Raw genomic sequence first — 14,617 nt, 5'->3', positions numbered from 1 at the left:
GTATTTTTCTTATTTTTTGTAGCTGAAATGATAAACAAGAACTGGCTTACATTTATTTAATTATAATATTATATTATATATATTATATACTATAAAAAATATATCTGTTCTGTTGGATAATGTAAGTAAAACTATTTAAATTTATTTTGTATAATACTTGAAATCCCAAAATTTGTTATATTATTATTTTTCATTTTCTTATATTTTATCCTATTTTTAACACATATATTTAATATATGTATATATATATATATATATATATATATATTATCACATCTATATGTTTGTGTGTGCAGATGCATTTCTGTCTAGTGAATATTACACCCAAAATTACATTGACCGATGGAGGGCAGCACAAAGCTTCACTTCGCACAGTCTGCGGAAAATTAAGGAGACGAAGAAGAAGATGATTCACCGGAAAAAACCTTTCGCCTCTGCCGCTGTGCATGAGGTTGGCGGGCTGCTGGTTGAGTGTGCGTGCTGGATGTATTTGTTTAAATCTTTACTGCTGAGCTGGTGAACAAGACTTCTTAGCTAAATAACTCAGTATCACGCGGAGTCTTTTCAGTCAGGTAAAGCAACGAGTTCACTTTAAAACGCTGTTTCATACTTGCTAGCATTTAGCTTGTAGCTAAATAGTAAGGTTGTAATGCTAGCAGTCAGCTAACCGGCATTCCTCTATCAGGCAGCTTGCAAGCATTAGCTAACTTATAGCATAGAGAATTTGGCAGTGTATTTCTCTATTATTCACGTATGACACTTCGGCTAACTTTGCTAACACTCTTCACGATTATCTCTGTAGATACATTAGCGGTTGTAGCTCAGCCATGCCGTCCAGCGCTGGACCCAGCAGCCCCGCCGCTGCACTCGCTGAAGCGCTGGAAAACTCTGCCCGGCTGATTGATAAACACCTGCAGGATGACCGCTGCTTTCCTGACCTATCGGAGCTGCTCAGCGTCCCCTCACACAGTAAGTCATGTGGAGGAATTGAGCAGTAAGGGAGGGTGAGATCGAACAGTAGCTATCCTCCTTAAGTGTTTCTGTTTACCTTAGGGCTGCCATGCCGAACTACTAATTGTTGGGTTAAGCAGGAGGTTGGACGATGCTGATAAAAGCAAATAGCACAGTAAGCTTTGATGCATACAATTAGCGTCAATATTGTTACTTTTCAAGATAGAAAGATTTGAGACATGGGTCTGAGTAATGTGGATATGGTGACGAAGAAGGTCGAGATAGAGGCCTGTATTATTTAAAAAGAAAAGGTTGAGATAAAGTGTTTGTGGTTATACAGCTTAAAGGAAACTGTAATTTGAAGATACAAAAAATTATATTGATTAAAATCATGCTTGTTATTAAGACATTGATCTTATATCAGTTTTCCATTCAACTGTGAAATGAGGCTTCTACTGTTTACACCTGAGTCTTTTTTATAGCTGTCAGAATCAGTTTTTGTCTTTTCTGGCACACAGGTGGAATGCTTGGAAGCATATGTTGACATGGAACAAATACAGACTACCAAAATATTAATTGGTCAATATTCCCCTCCAAATAGGCAATGATAGAAATGGCTCAGACCATTTATAAATGGAATATAAAGATGAAAAATCAAGATGGTTAACCAGCTTTCTATCGTGGGTTATAGAGGGAAAACATATATCAACAGATAGAAAACATAACATGCTAAAATATTTCCCCTTGTCATATTTCACACAGAATATGATTGGATGCAAAGGAAATGGGATTATGATTTGACTATTTAAATCCTAGGATAGCGCATAATCAAACTTACTGTGTTTGTTGCATGTTTTGACAGATATGCCGTCCCTCTCTGGAGTGTCAGATATGGACTACCCCCTCCAAGGACCAGGTTTACTGAGTGTGCCAAACCTTCCGGAGCTCAGTGCAGTCCGTCGAGTCCCTCTGCCACCTGAGCTGGTGGAGCAGTTCAGCCGTATCCTTTTGGTCATTCAGGAAAAAACTATTCCAGTGCTTTGAGTTGAATTCTGAGGTTTTTATCAGATTTATAGTAAACATTTAAAGTTGATTGTTTTTGTCACCCAAGAAAGTTGAGTTTTAACTTGACTGTTTCATAGATATGCAATGTAATTGCATGATGGGAGTTTTTCCTGAGATCTGTCGAGCGTGGCTTACTATTGACAATGACATCTTCATGTGGAATTATGAAGATGGGTGAGTATATTTAGATTTTCAGGGATAAGATGCTTGAAAGAAAAAACCCTTTAACCAAGCACTTACTCAGTGCAATTAGATGCATTGCTCAGTGCACTGAGAATTGTTTTTTTACTTAACATTTTAAACTTGCATGAAGACCAACCTGGAGTGGAAACAGTTAATTTGTTTTTGTCTGTTGTGTTCCTTGCAGAGGAGATGTGGCCTATTTTGATGGCCTTATTGAAACCATTCTTGCAGTGGGTCTAGTAAAACCAAAACAAGGTATGTATAGATGCAGAAACTCACCAATGGCTTTCATTTACTTTTTATTTGAGTAATATTTATTTGTGTTTTTATTCTCAGGGATTTTACAGCCACACATTCACTACCTCTTAGTATTGGCCACTTCTGTGGATGTAGTAATCCTCGGGCTGAGCTTCCCCAAGAGCCAGGCTGGTGAGTCTCTCATACAACCCAGCCACACTGCATTTTAGTTGTTTCATTTAGCATGCAATTTTATAGATGTCTGAAAAAGGTATTCTGAAGATTCTCTGTTTTCAAATTGATTGGAGTTTTACCTTTAAGAGTTGAACCTCTTATCCTGAGATTCTGAAATCCACATCAGAATCAGTGCATAGATAAATGCATTGTTTAACTTAATATGGTACTTATAGACATCAGGGTGGGAACTGAGGTGTCATATCCCATATTCTTGCAATGTTATTTTTACAACAGTGTTATTAATACCCACATACACCTGTAATGGTTTATCTGGGTCATCTTTGTTTCTCTCTTTTTTGTTGTAGGGTTGAACGACAGCATGTCTGGCGGGATGCAGCTGCTACCAGACCCCCTCTTCTCAATCCCCACAGACAACACCTACATCTTGTCCATTACCTCCACCGACCTGGGACGCATCTTTATGGCAGGAAAGGACGGCTGCCTCTATGAGATAGCTTACCAGGCTGAGGCCGGTTGGCTAAGCCAGCGTTGCAGAAAGATCAACCACTCCAAAAGCTCTCTGTCCTTCCTCATTCCCTCTGTGCTCCAGTTTTCCTTTTCTGAAGACGGTAAGGAGAGCAAGACATTACCATGTGGAGTAATGATGTCTCTGATCTAAATAAACTTTGATTTAACTTTTTGTTGTCCTGTTGCTCCACAGACCCCATTGTGCAGATTGCTATTGACAACTCCCGCAACACTCTATTCACACGCTCAGAAAAAGGTGTTCTGCAGGTATGACATTGGCTGGATATCATCTACATTTTTCACATGTGGGTCTGTTTCTGATTAACGACGAAACTGGCAAAACTGGTTATTGTCAGTAATTAAAAATTTGCTTTTTTTTTAGGTATATGACCTGGGTGCTGATGGGCAAGGGATGAGTCGTGTGGCAACCATGTCACAAAGCTCCATCGTTGCGGCTGCTGGAAACATAGCCAGGTATGTCCAGATTTGATGAACCTCAAATGTTTCTTCCACATTGGTCATTAATTGTCATCATGGGATGTTAAGAATTTTTTTCTGACTCTCTGAAACTCTCCCTCCTTTGCAGGACAATTGATCGTTCTGTCTTCAAACCCATTGTTCAGATCTCTGTGATTGATAGATCTGAGTCCTCAGACTGTCACCTACTCGCTGTCACTCATGCAGGTAAAGATTACGGAACACTAGTGAAGATAAACAAAATTGAGGGTTACATGTTTGGTAACATGAAATGTCTGTTCTTTACGTGTGCCTGAACATATTATGTTTCTGTAGGTGTACGTCTCTACTTCAGCACCACACCTTTTGCCCCTCCACACCAGAAGCATGCGGCAGTTCGACCTAGCCTCCTAGCTTTGGTCCATGTCCGTCTGCCACCAGGGTTTTCTGCATCTTCTACCCTGCAGAAACCTTCAAAGGTCCATAAGGCACTACACAGCAAAGGTTTGCTATTTCCCAGTTTACCGGAGACAACGTCAACCCTTTTTCTTGTACATTTTTTTTCTTTTTTTTTTAAGTGCTATGTTCAATACAGGACTAGTGTTGGCACGAATACAGATTTGCTTGTAATGCTGTCATTTGCGCGGAGGAATTGTAGGTTCACTCCATTTTATTTAATTGAGTAAATTTGATGTATTTAATTAAAAATATTTGATATACAATTTTTAATGTATTAAAATTGTATTGATTTAACTCAAAATTTGAGTTAATTTAATTTATTTGAGTAAATTTAATTTAATGAACTTGAAAAAGGGTTGACTGTCAGTTGGTCTATCCTGTTTTTGTGAATGTGATATCTCAGGAACAACTCAAGAATGAACTGATTAGAATTTGGTGGTCAAAGGTCAACATCATTGTGACCTCATAAAACACGATTTTGGCCATAACTCAAGAATTCATACATTGATTATGATAAAATACATGTATTACCTATTATTACCCATTATAAAATTCCTTCAAACTGTTGACTACCTATATTATATGAGTCTGGACAGACATGGATGTAAATTGTAACTTGACTGGTTGGCAGAGGAATACAACCACAAGGCCGTAATCCTAATATTTTTTTGGTCTTTTGTTAAATCCTGCAGGTGTTCTGCTAATGGCTGCTTCTGAGACAGAGGACAATGACATTCTGTGGTGCATCAATCATGACTCCTTTCCCTTCAAGAAACCCTTGATGGAGACTCAGGTTGGCACATAAGAAGCATGTAGTAAATGGATTGCACATTAAGTTTCTTTTAGAAATAACATTACAGACCTTAAAAACACTGTAGCTGTTTTAGAACTCATACGGAGACTGCAATATCATTTTGCTAGCTTATTGATTAATTGATTTAGTTGTTATGTTTTTGGATGGCATTATTTTTGTTTTACCAGCTAAAAGCTGTGAAATACTGGCTAATAAAATCTGTGCATTATGCCTCTTTCTTCCCTTCTATTGCAGATGATGTCTAATGTTGATGGGCACTCTTGGGCCCTTTGTGCTCTTACTGAGGAGAGGCCAACCAAGATTTTTACTCTTCTAAACAAGGAACAGATCCCTATCACTGATTCACCAGTGGTGGTCCAGCAGCACAATATCCCTCCGCAAAAGTTTGTCCTTCTCTCTGCAAAGGTTAAAACTGTTACCTTGACTCTTCATGTTGCATACATAGTTTTGTCATACTATAACAAGATTGAGCACTGTCTTAATTTTGTATACTAAGCGTGAACTCCTTTCTGTCCTGTAGGGGAGTCATATCTTCCAAAAACTGCGGCCAGTTGATCAGCTCCGTCATCTGCTTGTGAGCTGTGCTGGAGGAGAAAGTGAAGAAATTGAGCGCTTCTTCAAGCTGCACAGGGTACAAAGCATGATATTCATTGTTTAATAGGATTACGGCATGCAGCCACAGACCAGACTGCAACTGTGTTTCACTCTCACACACACAAAACACTTATTTGAGTTGTTTGTTCTCTACAGGAGGAGCAAGCTTGCGCCACAGCGCTGATCCTGGCTTGCTCCAATGCTGCTTCTGACAGAGAGGTTTCACAGTGGGCCACCCGAGCTTTCTTCAGGTCACATAACACTTTCTAAACACAGATATATTTACACTTACTTGGACTGAACACAAACTCAAAGCAACTCTTATTTTGTTGACGTGATCAGATATGGAGGAGAAGCACAGATGAGATTCCCTGCAGCCATGGCATCGCCCAGTACTGTTGGACCTGTGATGAGCTCTCCTGCACCTGGTAAATGCCGTCCACTGGGCTTGTTGGGGTCGGTCTAAAGATAGCCTTGATAGGGGCGTCGTGTAGCGTAGTGGTTTAAGCAGGCGCCCCATGTGTAGAGGCTACAGTCCTCGCTGCAGTCGGCCCCGGTTCGAATCCCGTATCGGACGGCCTTTCACTGCATGTCATTCCCCCTCTCTCTGCCTCCCCGTTTCCTGTCACTCTCCACTGTGCTGTCCATTAAAGGCATAAAAGCCCAAAAAAATATACTTTAAAAAAAAAAAAAGATAGCCTTGATAGCCTTTGTATGTGACAACTCCTGTCACACACAAATCCTCATACACACATAACATTACAATATATCTGACTAACTGGGCAGTCAGGTTTCACAAACAGAATGTTATGCCATTTAAAATCATTTCATTCATGACATTTGATAAAAACCATCATAAAATACGTGTTTAAAGTATTGCAATTTACGTTACTCTCCCTTCAGGCATCGTACCCCCTGCCCTGGCCACTCCTTTCGCACCGATGCACTCAGGGTCTGCCCCCATCACACCCATGTCAGCTGGCCCAGAGGTGATTTTCTCAGGAAAACACAATGGCATCTGTGTCTACTTTGCTCGCATTCTTGGGTAAGTAAATCCTGTTTTCTGGGTGAGAGCTTTAATATGTGGGCTTCTCTTCAGTCAGCAGAAGCGTGAATGCTGATGTACAATAATGGCATCCATACTGAATAACATGTCTCTCTCTCTCTTGTTCCTGCTGACCTCAGAAATATTTGGGATGGGAGCCTTGCTGTTGAGAAAGTCATGAGCAAAGGAAATCAGACTGTCAGTATTGTAAGTAGCATTAGCATCAGCATACATGTTTGGAATAATTATACTAGCAGTGATCAGTCAACATGAACTGTTACCTGCCATCTCCACAGTTGGAAACCAGTGTTGGATCGTTTGATCTGGAGTCGGTCCTCCTGGAGCTCTGCGGTTTAAGGGAGTTTCTTGATAAAAACTCGCAGTTCAGTCCATCCTCTCTCGGTGCTGCAAGGTAAGAGCTCCCTCTCTGCTTGCTTAGTCTTACGTAAACCTAATCGGTGTGTTGAAGTTCAAATAGATTTGGCTAGTTCTAATAACACATTGGCACACACCTTTCCTTATCAGTTCACTGGCTGCAAATTAAAGTTAATAAGCCGTCCTCACTGAATCACGAAGTATCAGAGACTGCAGTCAAACGTGTTCCATTACTGGCCACACATTGGTCAGTGATGTGACCTAAAGCTTATTTAAAAAAAAATTTTTTATCAATGCCAAAACACCTGATGTTATGTCAAAGGTTTGGCTGTGACCAGACATTTCATGAATATTTCTGTCTGTGGAGGGCAGTTCAGGTGCAGTTTTTCTGTCCTGTGATTCAATGTTAATTTCTTCTTTAGGCTCAATTGAAATTTGTCAACACATTAGCCTTGTGTCAAATTGACAGGTAATGTTGAGTTTAATTTAGACGTGTGTAATTTTGTCTGTTTTGGGCTGCAATGAAGAATACATCAAAGCTGTATTTTAAGGAAGAGCTGAAACATGATTGTGTAGCTAATATGAAAAAATAGTTTTACTGTTAGACTCTGCTCTACCTGAGTCTTGTTTTCCATCTCTCTTGGATAACATCTGTTCTTGTCCCTGTTAGTTTCAGCTCTCCTGCCAACCTGCAGCAAAGGCTGCTGGGATTTATGCGCCCTGATGGAGCCAACTCTCAGCAGGTTCAGCAGGAGCTCCAGAGGAAATATCAGAGTGAGTTATGAGTGCAGGTTTCCACATTTTCCTGAATATTGTCTGGGGCCTTTGTTTGATCTATAGTATATATAATATTCTGAATCTTATTCATCAAGAATGAATAGAATATACATATTTGATGGTCTAACAATGTAGAAAAAATGGGACAGACATTGTGTTCATCCTTTCTATGTTACACCTGATGTTTTATACTTTCTAATTGCTGTGTTTCTTGTCTCTTTGTGTTTCCATCTGTATCCAGCCAAGGCTCAGGTCTATGAGAAAGTGTCCCTGCAGGGCATCCAGCAGTTAGTGCATCGCTCCTATCAAACTCTGGCCCTCTGGAAACTTCTCTGTGATCATCAGTTCAGCCTCATTATGTCTGAACTGCCAAAGGTAAATGTGTGCACAGACCCTGCATTACAAACAGATGCTCACACATCATCACTGTGGTATTCACCCACATGCTTTGCTGAATGGAACGCCTTTTGTTTACACCTGATGCACAATGTGAGCTCTTCATTGCTCCTGGTGTGCTTATTTCTCACTCTGCCACATTGTTTTCTGTGTTTGTAGGAGTTTCAAGAGCAGGTGAAAGGAGCAAGTTTTAAGGATGTTGTGATCCAGGGCAAGGAGCTGTCAGGAGCGCTCGTCACAGCGCTCATTAATGTCTACATCAAAGATAATGCCCCCGTGGATGCCATCAGCAATCACCTGCGGGACATCTGTCCCCTGCTGTACAGTAGCGATGACAGCGTTTGCTCCAAGGTACATGCAAACAAAATGTCCTTGAAAGTTCTTCAAATTTTCCAAGTGTAATTATCTTAAAGCCTTCAACGGTACTACATATGGTTAATGTCAGTCTTATGTTAGTATTACATTTTTAGGTGTCTGCAGTTTTTATGTTTGGTGCCTGCCTCTGTGTCTTGCTCTCACATTTCTCGCAATCTTGAGCATAATTGGGTGGCATCAAGGCCATTAAAAGGTATTGATTCACCCTCACTGATTCATTGTTACAGCATGTAAACTATTACTTTTCTCTTCCACTCAGGCTAATGAGTTGCTGCAGAGCTCCAAGCAGGTCCAAAATAAACCCGATAAAGAGAGAACACTGAGAGAGTCTCTACGTCTATATCAGCAGATCAGTCAACATACAGACCTGCCACTCGTCTGCAACCAGTACAGACAAGGTAGGGACACACAAGAGCCCCCTCTGCTTTCTGTTTGTGTGGTTGATATGGTCATTAAGGCTCATTGTACATTTTCTTAGATCTCCTGTTTTATAAGTCAGTGCCTCCAAAACAAATTCTTTTAAACTGTGTCAGTGCGTTTCTATGAGGGAGTCCTTGAGTTGTGCCTCACAGCAGCAGACAAGAAAGATCCACAGAGACTGGGGCCCCACTTCTACAAGAACGGAGAGCCTGAGGAGGACAGAGTGGGACAGCAGGCTTTCCAGGAAAGGTAACGTGGGAAAGAAGTAGTACACACATCAGTGTTATTGATGGTTTTTGGTTTTTGTGGCTGATTGTCACCAACATTTTACTACACCCCCACCCCCCCCCCCCACCCCCCCCCACCACCACCACCACCCTACCCCCTCCACTCTAGACTTTCCTGTTATAAGTGCATCACAGACACCATGCAGGAGCTGGTGAATCAGAGCAAAGCTGCCCCTCAGTCCCCCAGTGTCCCAAAGCAACCTGGGCCGCCTGTCATGACCTCTGACCCCAACATGCTTAGCAATGAAGAAGCAACAGCCCACGTGAGTGAGAAGGGGACAGTCGATCCTTATTTCTTGCCGCAACAGTGTATATGATCTGCATTTCTAATGAAAATCTGTTCCCTTGTAGTTTGAGCAGATGCTCGGTCTGGCCCAGAGGTCTCAGGACGAGCTATTTCACATTGCTCTGTACAACTGGCTGATTCAGGCCGACCTGACTGACAAGCTGCTAGAGGTAGTGTGTTTGTGCATCTGTTATCACTTGAAACTTGCATTTTATTGTAGTTTGTTTGTACATATTGCAATCAAAGTTATTTTCAAAAATGATTACGTCAGTTTAGTCTGATTTTCACCGAGATTTTATGGCCCCACACACAAGTCTTCTGACAAAAAGAGACACACTGTAAATTAGAAAAAGCAAGTGATAATGCAAAAAAGATCCTTATGTCTGTCACCATTGTTTCCTTTCATTCGCCTTCTGTTGTCCAGGTGAATTCTCCATACCTGGAGGAGCACCTGATGCATATGATCAAGCAGGACCAGAGTAAGGTGCACAATATGGACCTGTTGTGGCGCTACTATGAGAAGAACCGTAACTTTGGCAAGGCAGCTCATGTACTGGCCCGCCTCGCTGACATGCACAGGTATGGATTCACAACAACAGGATATAACAGATTCATTATGGTAGAACATTTTTCACTTAAAATGTCTCCAGAAAAACCCGGGTTACCACATACACCATATACAGTACATGGACCCTTTTAACTGTTTATTTTTTCCTTTTCTAAGTGACATGATGGAAAAAAAAAAAGAGCCTTGTTGTTCATTCTCTTGTCATGCAGCACTGAGATCTCTCTGAAGCAGCGTTTGGAGTATATCGCTCGAGCCATCCTGTCCGCTAAGAGTTCCTCCTGCATCTCAGCTCAGGCCTCTGATGGAGAGTTCCTTCACGAGCTGGAAGAAAAGATGGAGGTATGTGTGTTGTGGTGATCGCACTGAGGGGAAATAACCATGATATGAAAATTAGCATTGTCATCACTCAGGGTCCTTTTTTCCTGGTCCTCTTCCTAGCTGGTGCGTATCCAAGTGCAGATCCAGGAGACCCTGATCAGACAGTACTCCCATCATCCCTCAGTGAAAAATGTCATCTCACAGTTGGACTCAGAGCTCATGGACATCACAAAGGTAACATGTAGTATCAGAAAAATTATGATCTGGGGTCACAGATTTAAAATAGCTGTTTAGGGATGATGGATGAAGTTTTGTTTGATATTTATTTTTATTTTTTCCTACAATGAATGGAAAATTTTTTTTTTTTTTTTTCTCCTTTATAGCTTTACGGGGAGTTTGCTGACCATTTCAAATTGTCTGAGTGCAAGCTGGCCATCATTCACTGTGCAGGACACTCTGACCCAATCCTGGTGCACTCACTGTGGCAGGAGATCATGGAGAAAGGCAAGTGTAATGTCAACACCATGCAAAAATTTAACCTGAGCCCTTCCTTTGCTATAATGTGCAATTAGTATCAGTTACGAGTTTTCTGAATCTTGTCTTTCAGAACTGGGAGACACCGTGGCCATGAGTCCAGCAGACAGGATGAGGTCTCTTAGTTTGAAACTGGTATCACTGGGAAGGATTTATGCTGGAACACCAAGATATTTCCCTCTGGGTAAGCATTCAAGCATTGCTGCAATTATGTCCAGTTCGAATTTTCCAGCTTGCTGTTCAACGTTTTGTTAACAGTAATATAATTAGACTTCCCTTTGGCGTCATTTATGTCAGCATTTCTCTGGGGTGCACTGCAGGGTCATGCAGGTGCTCTAGGTGATTGCTTAATTATCCTCCCATTACAACTGGCCCGTTCAAACTTGTCTTCTCTGCGGGGACCAGTTCATTTTATATACATCCTTTGGTACTTGCATGCATGCACAGATTCAGTTACAGTGTGTCACAGCCATTTTCCTCAGTAATGAACATACAGCTGAATATGCAGCACTAACAAGTGTTGATGTGTGTGTGATTGTAGAGTTCCTGGTTAAGTTTCTGGAGCAGGAGGTGTGCCGACTCAACTGGGATGTGGGATTCGTCACCTCCACCATGCAGGAGATTGGAGTACAGTTGCCACGTCTTCTGGAGGTCTATGACCAACTCTTCAAAACACGGGTACATGCTTCACGTAAAATATGTTTCAGTGCATCACTTCTATTCTGTTCTTGTCATGCGTTGTTTTTTACTTAAATGCCCTGCCTCGTTGCCTTTTCACCTGTAGGATCCCTGCTGGCAGCGACTGAGGAAACCTCTGCACCTGGTGGAGTGTATCCATGTGCTTCTCTCAGGATTCGTGGATGATCCGAGCAGAGTACCAACCTATGACAGGTAATCATCGTCTGAGTAGGTGTTCAGCTGCTGGCCTTTAGTGGGCGCTGCAGCATTGGCCTTGTTTTAACAAAGACATTAGCATGAGCCTGAGGCCCCTGATTAAAATTCCTTTGACAACTAATGCTGTATCCTGCCAAAGTGTCCCTCCCCTACTTGCTCACTTTACTGTAAGCTGCTCTAGATAAAATCCTGTCATTGTAAATTGTAATTATAAATTGTGATGTTGGATAAAACCTTCCAGTGTGTGCACGGGAGATAAAATGCTTAAAACATTGTTAGTGTGAGGATCTCTGAGGAACTCGGGCTTTTTGAATGACTGGCCTGATGATAAACATTATCTTTTTCCAGAATGTGTCATCGGTGACTACCTGCAGCTGTGTGTAGAACAGAAAATTAGAAAAAAATAAGACTTAAACCCAGAGATTAGAATCTGCAGTGAGAGCAGCAAATTTATTACAACTGAAGTACAACTCTGGTCTTGATCAGACTAGGATGTGTTTTTTTTTTTTTTTTGCAGCAGCAGTATATTTTTGCTGTTTCCAGGCAACAGATCATGTCTGTCAGTCACTTGTGTATCACTGTCACCAGCTACATGCAGGCAGACAAAGACACAGCACCACTTTAGGTCTACCTTAAACTCAAAATGCACACTGACGTTTGTGATGTTTGGCCAAGCTTGATGTTTTGTTTGTATCATGATCATTTCTCTCTGTGAGGTGAGATTGCTTCAGATCAGACCTGCTCATCACGCTGGGCCATTGTTCAAAGAATAGGCTCACACTTTTCAAGTCTGTCTCCAAACAATACTCACACGGCCATATGCACACTGAATATCGGTTGCTATAATTGCTATGATGAACTTCCTTCATAAAGGGATTTTAATTTAAGTGATGGGAGACAAAATGCATGAAAATGCATTCCACGTTTAGCTGAAGCGCCTACAGTCTCAGTCAGCCAAAGCAAGTGAATACATCCCAAACTTGCAGCCTTTTCAGTACAAATTACCCTCTTTTGTTATTGTCCCTCCACCTCAGTTCAATGAGGAATCTCACAAAGAGAGTTTTGCAATAAAAACACTAACTTTGGCGCATCCCCACTTGATTTAACAAAATAAGACTGTAGCTTCAGCTTTGCTTTGGAATGAATTTCTGTAAAGGCTGAGGACTGGATTTTTACACTGGAATCATTTTAAAACCAGCGTTGACAGAAGGGACAGCTACAGCAAACCAATCGAGGTTTTCTCGGGAAAATTAATACACTGAAATTAGTGAGCTCAGAACAAAGTTCCAAGTGTGTGATTAAAACTCTCAAAGGTTTACTGCAATAAACAAACAGTAAAGTCAATTCAACAGTTTGTTCTCTGCCTCTTTCAGACGCCGATTCACTAACGTGTGTCTCGACAATATCTGTGGATACCTCGTGGAGCTGCAGTCTCTGAGCCCGAACTCGGCCCTGCAACAGATCATTGGCAACTTCAAGTCGCTGCAGGCGAAGTTGGAGAAACTCCACTGACGTTACTAATAACATTGATCATCGGGAGAAGAAACAGGTGACCTGGATCTCACACTGCTGGCCTTAATTTAACAGCTGATTTAAAAAGTGTGATTACATTATCAGCACGCACAACACGATGATGTTTGTATTCCAGAGCAGAGTTGGCCTCTTTCTCTTCAGTCTGATGTGTTACCGCTTGGCAAGTGCTTGTTGTTAAGGGACAGTGGGAGCAGGTGATAGTTTTCTGGTAAAGACGAAAGAGACTGAAGAGACACATTTTATAACTTATTTAATGCATTTTGTTATAAGTCTAAACATTATGCTGAAATACAACTTTGGAAAGCAAGAGCCTGTTGGTTATTTGCATTGTGTGCAAATAGCTATGTCAGATATCTGAAAATTAGATATTTGAGTTACCTATGTTTATATATTATTAAAAAAAACAAAAAAAAAACATGAAATCTGAATTTTACAGGTTAGTTTTCATATATTGCACTTGCTGACAATTGATTGGGGATATTTTCATATGAATACACTTTAGGACAGGTAAAAATATACATGACTAAAGCCTTTTCAACACAGGGGAATCATTTTGTTATGCATTTTCCTCCAAACAAACAGTTCAGAGTTGGATGTTGTAATTATGTACATAACTTGGCCATAATGTCGTCCCTTCTGCCAAAGGTCATTCACACACTTAAACATTATTTTCACATGTGTATTATTTAGAGTGAGCATTTTGTCTACTTGGCTGATAAATTTAACAGTGCTGTTGTGTATGAGTGCTTTTGTGGTTGTTTTGAATGTAGAACAATTTTTTTAACACAGTGCAGTTCACGGTGCCGCACTGACAACTTTGGCCTGCGTTGAGGAAAAAAAAAAACTGATAAAACATTTTTATAAAGAAATAAAACTTGTCATTGCTTTTTGTATTTGAGGATGTTTTGAAAACACTACACAACAATTACGTGTTTCCTGTGAACCAACAATATCCTGTTCTTAGGTATAAATTTTGTGTTAATTTTTTTTTTAAATTACAGCAGAAAGGAGGATTTGATTGCTGAGTGATGATGTGACACTGCAGAGGGAGTCCAATAATGGGCCTAATGTTGTCCCTGTTTGTGTTTTTGTAATTATCTTTAATTTGAAAACAGCACTCTGGGTTTCTTACAGTCATCACCAACCGGGCAGTAATTGCTACAGGTCTTTTTCTCCAATTAGCTGTGCACTCTAGTATATACTTGTTTAATTTTTAGCCTCATAAAAAATAAAACAATTTTGACTTGATGCTGGGTTGATTCTTCTCTCAATTTTGCCAGGAGCAAATTTACTGAAGTGCAAATAAAAGTGAACATCAACTAATGATAGAATCAGTGTGAACAGT

The 14,617-nt window shown here is 40.7% G+C and overlaps 1 protein-coding gene across 1 annotated transcript; it reads left to right on the top strand.

Moving 5' to 3' along the window:
• The first annotated feature begins 424 nt into the window (after positions 1-424).
• On the top strand, positions 425-14,520 carry nup155 (nucleoporin 155). Its single transcript, XM_056403998.1, has 34 exons — positions 425-572; positions 803-969; positions 1,814-1,951; positions 2,094-2,190; positions 2,384-2,454; positions 2,536-2,628; positions 2,979-3,242; positions 3,335-3,408; positions 3,524-3,615; positions 3,728-3,825; positions 3,934-4,101; positions 4,749-4,849; positions 5,105-5,275; positions 5,391-5,501; positions 5,621-5,715; positions 5,807-5,892; positions 6,368-6,509; positions 6,650-6,716; positions 6,806-6,921; positions 7,555-7,658; positions 7,903-8,036; positions 8,217-8,408; positions 8,692-8,830; positions 8,966-9,101; positions 9,249-9,402; positions 9,491-9,595; positions 9,850-10,004; positions 10,203-10,332; positions 10,432-10,545; positions 10,695-10,815; positions 10,919-11,029; positions 11,387-11,523; positions 11,630-11,736; positions 13,113-14,520. The coding sequence occupies exons 2-34, from the start codon at positions 828-830 to the stop codon at positions 13,249-13,251; spliced, it is 4,104 nt and encodes a 1,367-aa protein (XP_056259973.1). The 5' UTR covers positions 425-572; positions 803-827; the 3' UTR covers positions 13,252-14,520.
• Positions 14,521-14,617: the final 97 nt, after the last annotated feature.

This window comes from Seriola aureovittata, chromosome 18 (assembly GCF_021018895.1).
Source record: "Seriola aureovittata isolate HTS-2021-v1 ecotype China chromosome 18, ASM2101889v1, whole genome shotgun sequence".
NCBI lineage: Eukaryota > Metazoa > Chordata > Actinopteri > Carangiformes > Carangidae > Seriola > Seriola aureovittata.
The sequence above is the reverse complement of the archived record's forward strand: the minus strand, read 5'-3'. Positions and strand labels throughout refer to the sequence as shown.

Bases quoted from the DNA above. Each gene is read 5' to 3' on its own strand.
- nup155 (XM_056403998.1), top strand. From the start codon at position 828: ATGCCGTCCAGCGCTGGACCCAGCAGCCCCGCCGCTGCACTCGCTGAA. The intron at 3,243-3,334 runs GTAAGGAGAGCA...GTTGCTCCACAG, and splicing joins GTTTTCCTTTTCTGAAGACG to ACCCCATTGTGCAGATTGCT. The intron at 10,816-10,918 runs GCAAGTGTAATG...CTTGTCTTTCAG, and splicing joins GCAGGAGATCATGGAGAAAG to AACTGGGAGACACCGTGGCC.